Source organism: Carica papaya, chromosome 1 (assembly GCF_054855325.1).
Source record: "Carica papaya isolate Zhongbai chromosome 1, ASM5485532v1, whole genome shotgun sequence".
In the NCBI taxonomy this organism is placed as follows: Eukaryota; Viridiplantae; Streptophyta; class Magnoliopsida; order Brassicales; family Caricaceae; genus Carica; species Carica papaya.
Genome location: NC_142309.1, coordinates 24,369,115 through 24,385,585, shown reverse-complemented (window position 1 = coordinate 24,385,585; position 16,471 = coordinate 24,369,115). Strand labels below are relative to the sequence as shown.

General features: G+C 36.7%; 3 protein-coding genes across 3 annotated transcripts; all 3 read right to left on the bottom strand.

The window, feature by feature from the left end:
• Window positions 1-6,585: 6,585 nt before the first annotated feature.
• On the bottom strand, window positions 6,586-8,295 carry LOC110816677 (7-deoxyloganetin glucosyltransferase-like). Its single transcript, XM_088221665.1, has 2 exons — window positions 7,715-8,295; window positions 6,586-7,631 (listed from the first exon to the last, which is right to left on the bottom strand). Exons 1-2 carry the CDS (start codon window positions 8,232-8,234, stop codon window positions 6,709-6,711), a joined length of 1,443 nt encoding a protein of 480 aa, XP_088077791.1. The 5' UTR covers window positions 8,235-8,295; the 3' UTR covers window positions 6,586-6,708.
• A 1,820-nt stretch (window positions 8,296-10,115) lies between these two features.
• Window positions 10,116-12,306, bottom strand: LOC110816780 (7-deoxyloganetin glucosyltransferase-like). Its single transcript, XM_022045097.2, has 2 exons — window positions 11,670-12,306; window positions 10,116-11,550 (listed from the first exon to the last, which is right to left on the bottom strand). Exons 1-2 carry the CDS (start codon window positions 12,175-12,177, stop codon window positions 10,619-10,621), a joined length of 1,440 nt encoding a protein of 479 aa, XP_021900789.1. The 5' UTR covers window positions 12,178-12,306; the 3' UTR covers window positions 10,116-10,618.
• Window positions 12,307-13,445: 1,139 nt separating this feature from the next.
• Window positions 13,446-14,694, bottom strand: LOC110816707 (protein PHOSPHATE-INDUCED 1-like). The gene has a single exon (XM_022045004.2). It carries the CDS (start codon window positions 14,496-14,498, stop codon window positions 13,548-13,550), a length of 951 nt encoding a protein of 316 aa, XP_021900696.1. The 5' UTR covers window positions 14,499-14,694; the 3' UTR covers window positions 13,446-13,547.
• Between the last annotated feature and the right edge of the window lie 1,777 nt (window positions 14,695-16,471).

Here is a 16,471-nt window from a genome sequence, read left to right as displayed (position 1 = left end):
AAGCTGCTACAAAAATTTTATAATCATTCAAATCAAATCACTGACACGAGTTTTCAAAATTTTTAAATAATATTACAACTGCTCCATAATCTCTTTTTGACCTTATAAAAAAAACAAAATTAATATAAGATAAAAATGAGATTATTACGGTTTTCTCAAGTTTACTTTTAACCAAATTAAATCTATAAGACAGCAATATTTATTTGTGTTGCTTCTGTTTTTATTCAATTTCCCTTAGATTTTTGCTCACTTCGCGTGGTAAACTTTTTATCTACCATGACATCAAAATTTGGATTTAATCGTAAGCTCTATTGCATCCCTAACCTTAGAAAATTTACTTTTCATTCTCGTTTACGTGGATTCATACATAATCTTCTCATTTATCGATATTCTTTTAATATTTTCAGAGTATTGTTGTAAGTGTTTTATATTTAACTTAATAAAAAACGATGGATGAAATTAAAGATAAATAAGAGATAATGACTCTATATAAAAGGGGTAGAGACATTAGCAAAAAATAAAATCTGCCACAAAAAAGCAACTTAAGAGCAAAAACAAGCATAAAAAATTTGATAAAACCACACAAGTTATAGAGAAAAATAACATCCATCACAAAAAAAAAAAAAACAGTCAGAGAATAAAACAAGTTTCAAAAAATAGAGACGAAATCCAAGAAAGAGTCCCTTCAACGTCACCCCGACAGTTCCCCAAGTTAAGAAAATAGATTATCTTGGTTGATACGAAAAGTTGGACAATTCACAGCTTCTTGGTTTTCATTCATCTGATTTTGTTAACGAGAGTGATACATTTATAGAGCTCAACTTTCACTGCCAATTAACGCTGAAGAAACCAAAAAATATATGCAGCTTTAACGATTTTCAGTGAGGGACGATTCTGTTCTATCAGGAGGACGATTGCATTCCAGTTTTCGGCCATGCATGTTTTTCTGGGAGCTGTGGGATGAGTTGCATGCTGATTGGGACCTTTCGTTGATCTTGACAAGTTGGCACACTTGTCTTATTGAGTCGACTGTTGCAAGTTGTTCATCACATCCCCCCTCAAACTTGTCAAGGGAAGCGGTCGATGAACCAGTCCAAGTTTTTCCCTAAAATACTTAATCTGTGCTTGTGACAGGGCCTCGGTGAAGCAATCGACGGTATGATCATATAAGGGCACATATTTAATATCGAGAGCTCCTGTTGTCACTTTGTCGTGAATGAAGTGAACATCAACTTCAATATGTTTGGTTCGTGAATTGAAAACAGGATTGTCTGCAAGAGCTGTGGCACTCATATTATCGCATCAAGCTATTGGAGTTTGTGGAGTGTTGATGTTTATCTCTTTAAGTAAAGACTCCAGCCATGTGATTTCACAAGATAGGTGAGCCAAGGCCCCTTACTCAGATTCGACACTTGACCTTGATACAACATTCTGCTTCTTTGAACTCCAAGAGATCAAATTCTCTCCAAGATAGATGCAGTAACCCGAGGTCGAGCGACAATCATCCTTCAAATAGGCCTAGTTAGCATCCGAATACCCAACAATGTTTAGTATGTCGCTGGGTTTAATGTGGAGACTGACATCACTTGTTCCTTTTAGATATCGAAGAACTCTTTTCAAGGCTTTCATGTGAAGATCACTTAGTTTTTGCATGAATTGTCTAAGTTTGTTGACAATAAACGATATATCTGACCTTGTGTGAGTTAGATATTGAAAAGATTCTATCATTTTCTGATAGGGAGTCAGATCTTTCAGTTATTTTCCTTATCCAATGGACAAGTTGTTGTCGATTACTGCCGGTGTCAAACATGGTTTAGCAAAGTGCATGTTGCCTCTTTCAAGGAGTTCTTCAGTGTATTTTATTTGAGTAAGGAAGATGTCAGTGTCATCCCGTGTTACTTCGATGCCGAGGAAGAGATGAATGTCTTCAATATCTTTTAGTGCAAATAAATTATGAAGTTGGTTGATGACACTTAGCATCATCTCTAATATGTTCCCTGTAACAACTATATCATCAACATAGATTAGGATGAACACTTTAGTTGTCTTTATAAGGAAGAAAAATAGAGATGTATCTACTTGTGAGTTCTTAAAGCCCCATTCGAGCAGTGATGATTTGAGCTTGTCAAACCATGCTCTTGGAGCTTGCTTGAGTCCATAGAGAGCTTTGTTGAGTTGACAAACATAGTTAGGGTGTTTGGGATCTTCGAAGCCTTCAGGTTGCTTCATGAAAATCGTCTCTCTTAATTCTCTATTTAGGAAGGCATTGTTCACATTCAGCTGTTTGACGCTCCACCCGTTTGTTACTGTTAGAATCAGAATCACTCGAAGCATTGATGCCTTAATTACTGGGTTGAATGTTTAATGAAAGTCTATCCAGGTGTTTGATGAAAATCATTTGCTACTAGTCTAGCTTTACATCGTTAGAAGCTTCCATCGGCATTGGTCTTGATTTTGTAAACTCATTAGTTGCCAACTAGGTTCATTTTTGGATGATGAGGAACCAGCTTCCATGTCTGATTGTTCCTGAGGGCAGATATTTCTTCTTCCATGGCCAATTTTTAGTGGGGAATTATGGTTACTTCAATGATCAAAGTAGGTGTTGTAAGATTTCTTACCATGACTGCTTTGAATAATTGAAAGTCTTGTGGCAGGTTCCTTGGTCTAAATATCCCAACTTGAGCTATGGTCATCATCTGGTGTCTTAGAGCTTCTGTCAGGGTATTTTTGGCTTGTACTCTCTATTCTTCTTGATCTGATGGTGTTATGCTCTGACTGAGAGAAGACACTGGTTCTTCTTGCAATAAATTGTTAATGGTCGAAGGATCTCTTAGTGAATGTTGCGATGAGACTTTGCCATAGGGGAGGAAGTTGATGCTACAGTTTCTTCAACGACTTGTCTGCTCTAACTCCCTGGGAAATGAATGGCTGATGTAGGGTTGGAAGATATATTCAGCTAGAAAGGTAATGTGATTCTACAGACTGTTTCAAGTTGATGCTTTTTCACGAACCCATGGTGATAGGGAAATTCAGGTTCACTGAAGACAACATTTCTGGATACATACATCTTGCCAGTGGAGTTGAGACATTTATATCCTTTGTGTAGAGAACTGTAACCAAGAAAAACACATTTTGTTGAGTAGAAGGTGAGCTTATGATTCTGATATGGTCATAGGCAAGGAAAACAGACACATCTAAATATCTTTAGCTATTTGTAGTTAGGTTTTTTACGGTAAAGCATTTCAAGTGGCGAAGACTGATTCAAGATTGGCATAGGCATTCTATTAATAAAAGATACGGTTGTTTCAAACGCATCAAGCCTATATTTCAATGGCACACCCGACTCGGCAAGGAGGGTGAGATCGATTTTGGTTATATGCTGATGTTTTCTTTCAACTCGTTCGTTTATAGCAAATCAGTGGAGATATGAGAATCTAATTTTAATTCCATTATTTTGAAGAGTCTGCGTCAGGCCATTGAATTCTCATCCTATATCTGATTGAAGACACTTTATTTTCTTTCCAAACTGGGTTTCTGTTTGGTGTTTGAACAGAGTAAAGGCCTGAAAAACTTCTGATTTTTATTTCAGTGGATAGAGCCAAGTGAATCGATTTTAATCGTCAATGAAAATTACATAATATCTATGGCTAGAGGGTGAAGGGAGAGCAGATGGTCCCCTAACATCAGTATGAATAATTTCGAATGGTGTTTTTGTATGTGATAAAGACAAAGAATAAGGAAGAAAATGGGACTTACCCAGTTGACACACATCACAAAAGATGTTTTCATTGAACTTAAATGGTTCATTACATGTTTTTAAGAAAACAGATAAGGTTTTTGAAGATGGATGTCCGAGTCTTCTATGCCACATCAGTTTTCTTGATTCAAAGGTTTGGTTGTTTTTGCTAGTGATCAAGGCTTGACAGGGAGGATGATAAAGAAAAGTTGGTCTTAAGGAGTCCAAGCAGTATAAACTGTCTTTAAGCTTCCCTAGTAGTCGCACCTTGCCTGTGGCTTTGTCCTTCACAAAATAAGAGGATAAGTTAAAGATAACTTCAACATTGTTAGATGAGGTAAGTTGAGAAACACTTAGTAAATTCTTATTGATTTTTGGTACATGTAGCACTTTGTTTAGGGTTAATTTTCTGTTTTTGGGAGTGTAGATGTTTATCTTACCGATATGTTTGATAGGCATTTTCTCAACATTTCCAATCATAAGACTTTCACTGCGTTCATATTATGGCTTCGACAACAGTATGTTTGCATCTCCAGTTACATGGTTATTAGCGCCACTGTCAACATATTGAAGTGTATCTTCAAGGTTTTCTTCGGGAGTGGCCGAAAAGGTTGAGCTTTGATAGGCCTTTGGGGAGTTCTCTGGGATGGTTCCATGTTGTTATTGTCATAGCAATAATAACAATGAGTGACAGTGTGTCCAATTTTGTCACACATTTGGCAGATTGGTCTGGAGTTAACGCTGAGTCTTACTCCTCTTCTGGTGTGTTGAAGACCTCTTTTGTTTAGGGGTTGTTGCATCTTCTTCTTCTGTTAATCGATTGAGAAGGTGAGTTATGGTGGGTTCTGTTGTTCCTGAAGCTAGAAAAATGTGATGAGGAACGTCTGAGGTTTAGAGCGGCCGTTGTTGTGTTTTGTTGTTCTAACGGTCTTTCATAATTGAGTAGTCGAGATTGAAGTTTGACTTAACTTATGCTATCTCTTTTCGTGATTTGGCATATGAGTGAGTTGTATTTAGAGGAATCTAAGCCAACAAGAACTTGAGAAGTGAGATCTTCCAGTGTAACAGGGTGTCCTGCTAGAGGAAGGTTATCAATAATTTTTATGATGGATTTGAGGTATTTTCCATCTTAAAGTTTCTCTTTTGCATTTTAACGAATTCTCTTTTGTAATAAATTATATTTTCTCGTGTTTTTACTGCGAAGAAATCCTGGATTCATCCAGAGGAGTTTTGATGGAAGAATTTATATTTTTCTCGTGTTTTTACTGTGAAGAGATCCCGGATTCCATCCCATCAGTGTAGAGGCTATGTTTGTTTCAATCGAGCTGTAAAGCCAACCCAGTAGCATCTGATCTTGTGCAAACCAGTCTTCAAATTCTGGATTCATTATGATTTCGACTTTAGTGCTTCGTTCTGCAATTCTTTCTGTGTATTCTGATGGGCTTGATTTGGCACTAGTGAGGAAACCTTTGACTTTGTTTCCTCTTATGATTGGAAGTACTAAATTTTTTCAGATGAGATAGTTATCGTGATTGAGTTTCAGAGTACACAGAGCTCATTGAGCTGCTAGATAAAGTTTGAATTTTTTGAGGTGTTGGGTTGAAGGTTGAGGAGTTGATATTCTCTCCTGTCATTTGCTAGCTCTAATACCAAGTTAAGAAAACAAATTATCTTGGTTGATATGAAAAGCTGGACAATTCACAATTACTTGGTTTTCATTCATCTGATTTTGTTAGCGAGAATGATACATTTATAGAGCTCAACAGCTCTTTACAGGGATTTAAGAAAAACACAAAAATAACACAGAAAAACAACAAACTTTCATTACCAATTAAAGCGGAAGAAATAAGAAAATATATGCAGCTTTAACGGTTTTCAGTGAGAGACGATTCTATTCTATTAGGAGGACGATTGTATTCTAGTTGTCGGTCATGCGTGTTTGTCTGGGAGCTGTGGAATGAGTTGGCATGCTGATTGGGACCTTTCACTGATCTAAACAAGTTGGCACACTTGTCTTGTTTAGTCGATTGTTGCCGGTTGTCCTTCACACCCCACTACATAGGGAAAACAACACTAGAGAAGTAGAAATAGGAGCCAACTAAAGCCGAAGCAAGAGATTTATCACAACATTCATTACGAGAGATATCAATCAATCCTTAGCGATAGTGGCATGGGTGGCGGTGGAGCAAGCTAGTAGATTATTTTAAAACAAAAAAAATATTATATTTTGAAAATAAATGAGATATAGAAAACAGGTCAAATCTTCTTTAATTTATTATGTATTTTAATTTTAAAAATAAAAAAATAATAATATTTTAATACATGAACGTTATAGAGTATTTTTATTAATAAATTATACACATATATATTAAGTATGAAATAAACTCACAACAAGGACATAAAGAACATAGAATCAAATTCAAAGTTATGTTTTTTGTAAAATCAAACAAAAATATTAATAATACAGTGAGAGAAATTTATTGTCAAATAATGATGTGCGTGCGGCAAATCAAATTTTGTCCCTTTACATTTTATTTTTGCCCATGCAAATATTAATTATTCAATTCTTCTCTCCCTGTCTGCAATTAATTTCTGCAACTGCATTAGTTCCGGTGAACCGTCGAGAATGTGATCGGCCAGCCTGTATAGGTGCACGGAATTACTAGTAATATTCGAAACGAAAAATAGATTAATTTAAATTTTTTAGAATATTTAAATGGAAAAATAATGTATGAACAGATTCGAATTTTTTTAAATAACAAAAGTAATTTCTTATATATATTCTTCTTTAAAAATGATATTATTTTTTTATTATAGAGAAAAAATCTATTATCAACTAATGCATTGAATTTAAGGTAAAAGTTTGTTTTATTATTAAAATATTTGATACGAAAAATTCAACAAAAACTACGAGAGAGGTAGAAATAAAATAGTTTCGATTAGCAGGAATACATGAATTAGTTAACAACAGCCTAATCTTGATGTAGATGGATTTTTTCAATCATCGCCTTCAGTTTCACACAAGACGAACAAGTGGACTCTTCCGCCATCCTCTTCCACTCCATGGCATTCTTCTTCATCTCTTTTCCTTTCTCACCTTCCATGAGCTCTCGAACTAGGCTCTCAACTTCATCTCTTTTAACATCATTGTTAATCTCCATGCCTATACCCCATTTCTCGCAACAGTATCTGCAATTTGTCTGCTGCTCTGCAAAAAATGGCCAGCAGATCATCGGAACGCCGGCGCAGATACTCTCGATGGTCGAATTCCACCCGCTATGCGTCAAGAATCCGCCGACTGATGGGTGCCTTAGAACTTCTTCCTGCGGGCACCAGCTGCCCAGAAAACATCTCTCTTTAGTCTCCTCCACAAACTCCGGCGGCAATACGGCCGAATCGCCGACGACAAGATCAGGTCTAATCACCCACAAGAACGTCTTCTTGCTGTTCGCCAGCCCCCAAGCGAACTCAACGAGTTGGTTGGTTGTCATGACTGTTATGCTTCCAAAGTTCACGTAAACAACCGAGTTGGCTTCCTTAGAATCTAGCCATGGCAGACACCCGCGATCTTCCTTCCATAAGTTTGAGCCTATCTGTTTTGTTTCATCATCGACCAGCTGATTTACTAGAAAGTTCAAGGGGCCGATGGGATAAATAGGCGGCAGCAACGGGGACAGTGCACTTAAAACATCGTGCTCCAGGGCATCAAACGTGTTTAACACAATTGCCGAAGCTCTTTTGGCTCGCTCTGTCTCGCCCATAATAAAATCTAGCATGATGGAATTTGGATCAGTTGTCCTGATAAAGCTTGGCAGGTCTTTCAACCGGATATCCTTCATGCCTGGTATCCAATGTATAGCAGTATCGAGGTACCCATTGTTCAAATAACTCTCATCTGCAAATCAAAAGCCAAGTTACACTAAATTAATTTGCATATATAACATATATAATATTACTGTAAATAAACAATACACCTACCTTTTAGAGGTATCAAACCCTTTTCAATAAGATGACGGTAATGAAGGTAACTCAAGACGCCACAAGCGCTAGGTGTCCAAAACAGCAAGATGGGGAGGCCGAGTTCTTCAGCTGCGTCGACGGCGAAGCTCATGACTCCATCGGAAACTATGCAAGTTACCGGAGGGTTATCGGAGCTGGAAGAGGGATCATTGAGCTTATAGAGAAGTTGCTTAACGGGAGCTAAGCAGTTCTTCCTGGTTGATTCACAGAGGGAGGGTACGTCTTGGGTGGCATCGACATCGGTCGGCGGGAGTCCGTCGGGAATGGTGTGGAAGCGGAAGGAAGGGAGGCCATCAAGAGAGTTGGGACCTCTGGATTTAAGCAAGCGTTTATGGTTAAACTCAGTGTTGACGAAGGTGATATGAAATCCATGAGTGTGTAGGAGCTTTGCAAATTTGAGCATAGGATTAATGTGGCCTTGAGCCGGGTAAGGAATAAGAACTGCGTGAGGCTTCTTTGTGAGGCCAAAAGAATGCATTGTTTATCTGGAATGTGACAGAAAGAAAATAAAACGAAAGAGAAAAGGGATGGATTAATGTGGATATCTAGCTGTTTATATAAGCCAAGGGGGTGGGTTCTTTTAAAAAATATATTTTTTTCTCACAAGAAATTGAATGGTCAAATTTCTACACATGACTATTGTAGTATTGGTGTCGGGCAAACTGTTAATTTGAGACCAGTACAGTGCAATATCATTTATGGGTATATAACGTGTGCATGCCATATATATGGGTAGGGTTTACACAGAGACGAGGGGGAACGTGATTTTAACGTCACCAGGCGACCATGCTTATACCAGCAGTCTATGAAGGTGACATCATCCCTCGCCTTCTCATCCTTCATTTTATTGAAGTTAATAAATATGAAGAAAAAAAAAAAATGTTATATCGATATGTATAATTTTTTTTAAATATATACCTCTTGCAACGTGTAGAGCTGTGTTGTCCCTTTGTGATTGCAAAACGACAAGAGCCACCCAATTCTTTTTGACTCCCCTCCCCCGTCTTTGGGCGCCAAAGTTCGCATTTTCCGTCACGCCCAATAAAATTCTTTTTTAATTACAAAATTATAAACCAAATCTTCTCGAAATTAGAAAAGTAAACCAACAAGTTTATTTTGTTGTACAAGTTTCCAAAGATATGGGCGTAGATTTCTTTATCTTATTATTATTATTTTTTAATAAAAAAGGTTTATTAATTAGAAGGGGTTTAATAATTCAACACGTCCCCCACCTCACATGCACATTTTGCGGTTTATGGCTACAAAGTACGTATTGATGACGCATAAAGTATTTATTAAATAAATTTAGAAAATGAATCACCCGCATAATTGGTAACATTATTCTCGTATATATTATTTTTCTTAGGTATATTGTTATTAGTAAAAATATTTATTATTTAAAATTTTGAAATATAAAGTAGAAACAAACATTATTGTGAAAAAAGAAAGTCAAACTTTCGATAATTGAATTATATTATTAATCTAGACAAGCATAGAGTTCGGCACAATGCTTTGCATCACTGTCTACGTCATCCATGTTTTTAAAAATTATATATAAATTTAAATTAATTAAGTTTCATAATCGTTTGTTCCTTGTAAAAAAAAAATATATATATATATATATATATATACGTAACTCAAACAAACTTTTCAAACACCTTCGTATACATATATAAGAATCCATTACTTTTGGTTAATATTATCGAAATAATATATTTTTAAAAAATAATATTACATACGTAATTAATTATACATATTGGTTTGTATAATTTGATCATGAAAAAGAATTACCATATAAATTTAATAATTACATAATCTCTAAATTATTTCCTTGAAAAGAATATTAAAAGGGCACGTGGTTGAATTTCCAATATGTGGAGAGCATGATCTCTTCCATTCCGTGCAATTGAACAATCATATCTTCAGTCAGTCTGTTGTATAATATTATCTTCATCTTCCACAATTTTTTTTTTTTTTTTTAATTTTAAACCCTCTCTCTCTCTCTCTCTCTCTCTGTACATAAATGTATATATACCTACCTTTATATTGTTTATTTTTTATTATTTCGGAATTTGAAAAAAATAAAATAAAATAATTTATATTTTTAAAGATTATTCAAACAAATCTCCATCCGTCAAAATGATTTCTTTTTAATTTTCTAAAATTGATTTTGATACTGTTTATTTTAGACCATTTTTATTCAAATAAAATAAAGTGGAAGATTAAAGATATAGATTGATAGAGTATGGAGGAGATATATGTAAATGGTTATACTTTGTTTTAATTAACTTTTAAGTATTTATTTAAATATTTATAAAAATTTTAAAAATAAGGTAAATGAAATGATGATCTGCCTGGATTATATAAATTTGTGTTTTTATTACCTAAAAAGGTTGAAATGAATATATACTGGCTCCAATCAAAGCTCTTGTACAGCAAATTGAAAAGAAAGAGAATGAGGAAAAACAAAGAGAAAAAAAGAAAAGAAGAAGAAATGAGAGAAAAAGAACGAGTGACAAAGTAAAAAGAAAGAACAAAAAGAGAAAAAAAGTCAGAGAAAGAAAGGATTTATGTCAATCTTTCAACAATCTGACTTCATCTGTAGGCGGTGGGAGAGCTTCTTCCATCTGTTGCTTTGACTTTTCTCCTTTTTCTCTGTTGGTTCAATGGGCATGGATTCACTTTCTCTCAAGCATGGTAATTGGTGAAAGGAACAAGGATTGTGGTTTCTTGTGTTGCTGCAGTTTATTTGATTATCTGTTAATGGAAGATTGCTTCAGGTATAAAGTCAATCAGATTATGATAACTGCTTTCTATTTCTACCATACTTTTACTTTAATCTTCCCCTCTACACTTGTCTACTCATTCGATCAGACATATTTTGTCAATTAGTGCATTAAAGTTTAGATATGAGGATCCACTGGGACCCCGAGTGGCGTCCTCCGCCATTCTCCTCCACTCAATGGCTTTCTTCTTCATTTCTTTCCCTTTGTCGCCTTCCATTAGCTCTCGAACAAGCCTCCCAACTTCATCTCTTTTAACATCACTGTTAATCTCCATCCCTATACCCCATTCCTGGCAACTGTATTTGCAATTTGTCTGCTGCTCTGCAAAGAACGGCCAACAGAGCATCGGCACGCCCGCACTGATACTCTCAATGGTCGAATTCCACCCGCTATGTGTCAAGAATCCGCCGATTGATGGGTGGCTTAAAACTTGTTCTTGTGGGCACCAGTTAATCAGTAGACCTCTCTCCTTGGTCTCTTCCATGAACTCCTGCGGCAAGATTGCTGACTCGCCGGATACAAGATCAAGTCTGATCACCCACAAGAATTTCTGGTTGCTGCTCGCCAGCCCCCAAGCGAACTCAACCAGTTGGTTGGCTGTCATGACAGTTATGCTTCCAAAATTTGCATAAACAACTGAGTTTGGTTCTTTTGAGTCTAGCCATGAAAGACACTCGTGCTCTTCCTTCCATAAACTTAACCCTATCTGCTTTGTTTCATCGTTTGCAAGATGGTTCACTCGAAGGTGCAAAGGGCCTACGGGAAAAACAGGAGGAAGCATTGGAACCATTGCGGTCAAAACATCGTGCTCCAGTGCATCAAACGTGTTCAACACAATTGCAGAGGCCCTTTTAGCTCTCTCTGTCTCACCCAAAATATAATCTAGCATGACGAAATTTCGATCAGTAGTCCTGAGAAAGCTTGGCAGGTCTTTCAATCGGATACCCTTCATGCCAGGTATCCAATCTATAACAGTGTCCAGGTATCCATTTGTCAAGTAACTCTCATCTGCAAACGAAAGGAACAGCGCTAATATTAAAACCCAACTCCTAATATTATATGTATATGTATATGTAGAGAGAGAGAGAGAGAGAGAGAGAATGAGAGGGAAAGTCCAGTCAACTAGCCTTTGAGAGGAGTAAGGCCCTTTTGAATGAGTTGACGGTAGTGAAGATAAGCCATGAAGCCACAAGCGCTCGGAGTCCAAAATAGCACAATGGGGAGGCCCAGTTCTTCAGCAGCTACAACGGTGAAGCTCATGGATCCGTCGGAGACAATACAGGTGACGGGAAGAGCATCGGAGTGGTTGAGTTTGTGGAGAAGTTGTTTAAAGTGAGGAAGGCAGGTCTTGCGAGTGGATTCGCAAAGGGAGGGTATGTCTTGGGTTGCGTCGACGTCGGTGGGTGGGAGGCCGTCGGGAATTGTCTGGAAGCAGAAGGAAGGGAGGCCGTCGAAAGAGTTGGGGGCTCTGGTTTTAAGCAAGCGGTTATGGTTAAACTCAGTGTTGACGAAAGTGACATGGAAGCCGTAACTGTGTAAGAGCTTTGCTAACTTTAGCATAGGATTTATGTGGCCTTGAGCTGGATAAGGGATGCAAACTGCATGGGGTTTCTGTGTGAACCTTGCAGAATCCATTGAATGTCTGGCTATTCTCTCTCCTGATACTGAAAACGAAGTCACGAAATAGAGATGGTTTAGAAGATGAGTTTGAGGCTTATATGTGTGTGTGTGTGTGTATGCGTCAAGGGTGAACCGCAGAAAGGGAAAAAAGGTGAACTACTTTTTATTCACTAAATAATATGATAATTTAAAGAATAATTGTTATTTACTTGAAAATTTTTGGAAGATGATAATATGTACTTTTGGTCATAAACTTTTAACTTGAAATTGTTTTATACCATTTATGAACTGGAAAGTTGGAATTTTCAATTAAAAGCTTTCTGTTTTTCTTTCTTATCTTATTTTCAATTTTAATTATATAATTTATACTCAAACCGATCCAGTTGGAATTTTCAATATTAATTGTTATGAGTAACTCAAATTTGATCATAATAAAATATTTTTATCCATAAATTGATAATAATTTAATAACAACAAAAGTTATATTAATAACTTCAGTTTAATTAATATATTAATAAAATAAACTCTATACTATTGGTTTAACTATTATGATTCTGATTTTTGTTTCTTCCAGTGTAAAAATATTATCAACAATTTAATCCTATAAAAAAAATTTAACGTGGCTTATTTTTCATGATGATAAGGCGGTCTTTGATTTTCATGGTTGTCATTGCTTTTCTGCGGGGTGACGGTATTTTAACTTTTCTGTTTTTGGTAAATAATATTTGGAAATATTGAATTCAAAATTTTCAATCCTAAAATTTTGGATTTTCTTGGGAAGCGGTCCGACCCTATCCGAATAAAATATTATGAAAAAAGTATATTATCTTTGATTTAGAATATGCCCTATTGGGCTTCATGCGGCCCATGATTTGTGATGCATAGTGGTCTTGCTCGCTCCAAAATTTTACACCAATGGCTTCATGCGGCCCAAGTATTCTGATACTTAGTGGGCTTGCTCGCTCCATTAATGTAAACCTAGGTCTATTGGGCTTCTACCTCACTGACAATTTCCCCACATGTCTCTTATTCTTTTTCAAAAAATATATATATATATATTAAAAATTATTTAAATGAAAATTTAATTGCTATTCCAATGGTAAATATGTAACTCACCTGTCTAAAAAATTATTCATCCAATATTCTTTTACTATTATGAGATCACATTTTTTTTTAAAAAAAAGAAAATCATATATTACAATTTTCACCGTTTAAATTCCCAAGTCTAAATTATATATAATGGTATAGCAATTATTCAACAAAAAATAATTAAAAAAACAAAGGGATAGAAACGTAGGGTATCAATTTATGAAATTTATTTACATAAATATGCATATAAAAATAGATATCGTAGATTATGTAAATAGGCAGATCATTGAGAGTCATTAAACAAGAGTGTAACATTGAGAAGTCAACGGGTCAAACAACGCAGGTAAAAGGTATTTTCTAGAATTGACACCCACAGAATTGTAGCTCGCACCAGAACTCGGATCCACTAGTAGGTCCCCGGCGTACCCTGGGTATGCCCTCTTTCCGTACACTCCAGTACAAGCCGAAGCCGCCTCCAACGGCGCCTCAGCCGAGCCGAGGAAGTAGCCGTTCCCGTACGGGTTAGTCACTGTTCCCGCCAAGAGGGTCGCGATATTAATAATCATCCCGTCAATCCCAACGTCGGCGTTGGGCGCTACAAGTGGCGGGGTTTGCGGTCCGTAGATAGGCTGGTGGAATGGCCATGCGCATTGACCCGGGCATTGACTCACTGAGTTTCCCACCCAGATGATGGCTGAGGTCTTTTCGGCGTTTGAGGCGTGGAAGCCGCAGTTGCTCATGCAAAACCCTTCAACGGCAACGTCCTCCGCCGTCAGAACGAGTGTCAGCCCACCTCTTCCACCAGAGTTCACACGCTGGGCCAACGCAGTAATATCGGATTTCTTCAAGAATTTCCCGATGGAGCAGTTGTTATCAGAGATTTGGTTGGCCAAGATAACATGAGTCTCCCGCTTGCCAGCTCTTCTCATGTAGCTCTGAAGAGTATCCCACCAATGCGATACCAGTGGCTGTGTAGAGGAGTGGTGTTGATATTTTTTTCGTGGGTTACTGAATGAGAGAAGAAAGTCTGCAATAATGGATGTTTGGGACGGTGAGAAATTGCCATACCAGAAAATAGTAACAGGGAGATGCCCTTCAAGCAAAACCCCATTATGGTAAGTCAAGGTCATGGCAGGCGGGTGGTATAACTCAGTCAGCTTTCTTGATCCAAAACACAAGTTAGCTAAAAAACTCATAATTAAAACATGAACAATAACTCCAGATTTCAAGGAAGGAGATGAACCCATTTCAATTTATTATAATTTTTGAAGGATTATGATGGGATACAGAAAGTCAGAGTTTTGATCGGATATGAGGGTTAAGAGAGAGGGTATATATAGTGGACCTGGTGCATGAACTGAGGAAATGGAGATTGGCGATGTAGCTTTCAATTGCAATTTGAGAGTTTAATTACGGAGAGATCACGAGAAGAAGGGGAAGATAAGATAAGGGAAAAAGACATCTGGCAAGAATCTGCTTTTTCATTTTATAAATATAGCTTGCATGGAGATTAGGAGCGGGATTAGCTTTGCATGGGTTTTCCCTAGGCATTTTTTTATCACTTACATTGTTTAATTTATCGATTAATGTTGATTAATTAATTAATTTTCTTTTTAATTTATCATTTTTATAGTTGAACATATAGGGAAACATGCAATGAACTTGGGGGGCATGGGATTCCCCAAATTTTAGTTGTTTTTTGATTTTATCTAAGAATTAGAGTGAAATAAAACTCCCCATGCTTATGGTGTCAGATGCCATGTTTGGTTACTCATGACCAACTGCAACGTTATGGTATCTAATCAGTACCAATGTTATTGCAGCTAATTAATGGTTTTTATTAATACCCATAAAAGGGTAAACTTCATAGCATTGCTTATATATACATACACATATACATATTCATAGCATTTGTATTATTGAAATATTATTTTTGATAAACCAAATCCAACGCTGGATTTTTGTTTTAAGATAAATATTCATTTTTATTAATGGGTCCACAAATTCTCTCTCTTATTCAATAATATACATATATAAGATCGCAAGAATATAATGGTTTTAATCAAATGGAAAACTAAATTAAAAGAAACTTTATTTTTATCATATGGTTAAACCTCCACAACCTAGATATATGCATGTATATATAGTTTATGTGAATAGGATAGGTAAGGCCAAATTATTATCATGAGTAGGAAGAAGAATATTCGGCCGGTGAGTATGGGTTCAAAACTATGGATGGATAGGAAACCATTATCATCCTATATACTTGTCATGCATGTCTAGTTAAGAAAATTGTTTGGTTTGTTAGTGATGAAAAAGCTGGACAATTCTCAGCTTGAGCTATTTCTTCATTGATTAAATAGTAACAATCATACATCCAATTTATAGAGTTTGGCTACTCTTTTTAGGAATTCATGGACTTACACACACCACAAGAAAACAAAAAATATTTACAGAGGATCAACACAAAGGAACGAAAAATATGCAGAGCTTTAATGGTTTTCAGAAAGGGACGATTGTGTTTTGCGGGAGAACGATTTCATTCTAGTTGTCAGTCATGTGCACTTTGTCTGCGAGCTAAAGTTGAGCTGGCATGTTGACGAGGACCTTTTGCTGACATGGACAAGCTTGCACACTTATCTTGCTGCTGGCAATTGCTATTCGACTAGTCAGTGTTCTTCACATTCTCCCTCAAACTTGTCAAGGGAAGTGGTCGACGAATCGGTCTAAGTTTTTTTCTGAAATACTTAACCTGTGTTTGTGACAGAGGTTTGGTGAAGCAATCGATGGTTTGATCACATGAGGGAACGTATCTAATGTCCAGAACTGCTTAGGTCACTTTTTCGTGAGTGAAGTAAACATCAACTTCAATATGTTTGGTTCGCGAATGAAAAATGGGACTGCTTGCGAGAGCTGTTGTGCTCATATTGTCACACTAGACTATAGAAGTTTGTGGAATAACAATGTTTATTTCTTTGAGTAAGGACTCCAGCCAAGTTATTTCACAAGATAGGTGAGCTAAGGCCCTGTACTCAGACTCGGCACTTGATCTTAATACAACATTTTGTTTTTTCGAGCTCCAATAAACCAAGTTTTCTCCAAGGTAAACACGGTAGCCAGAAGTTGACCGGCGAATATCCTTTAAGCAAGCCCAGACTGAATCCGAATAGCCCACCATGTTCAGTCTGTTGCTGGGTTTAATAGGGAGACCAACATCAAT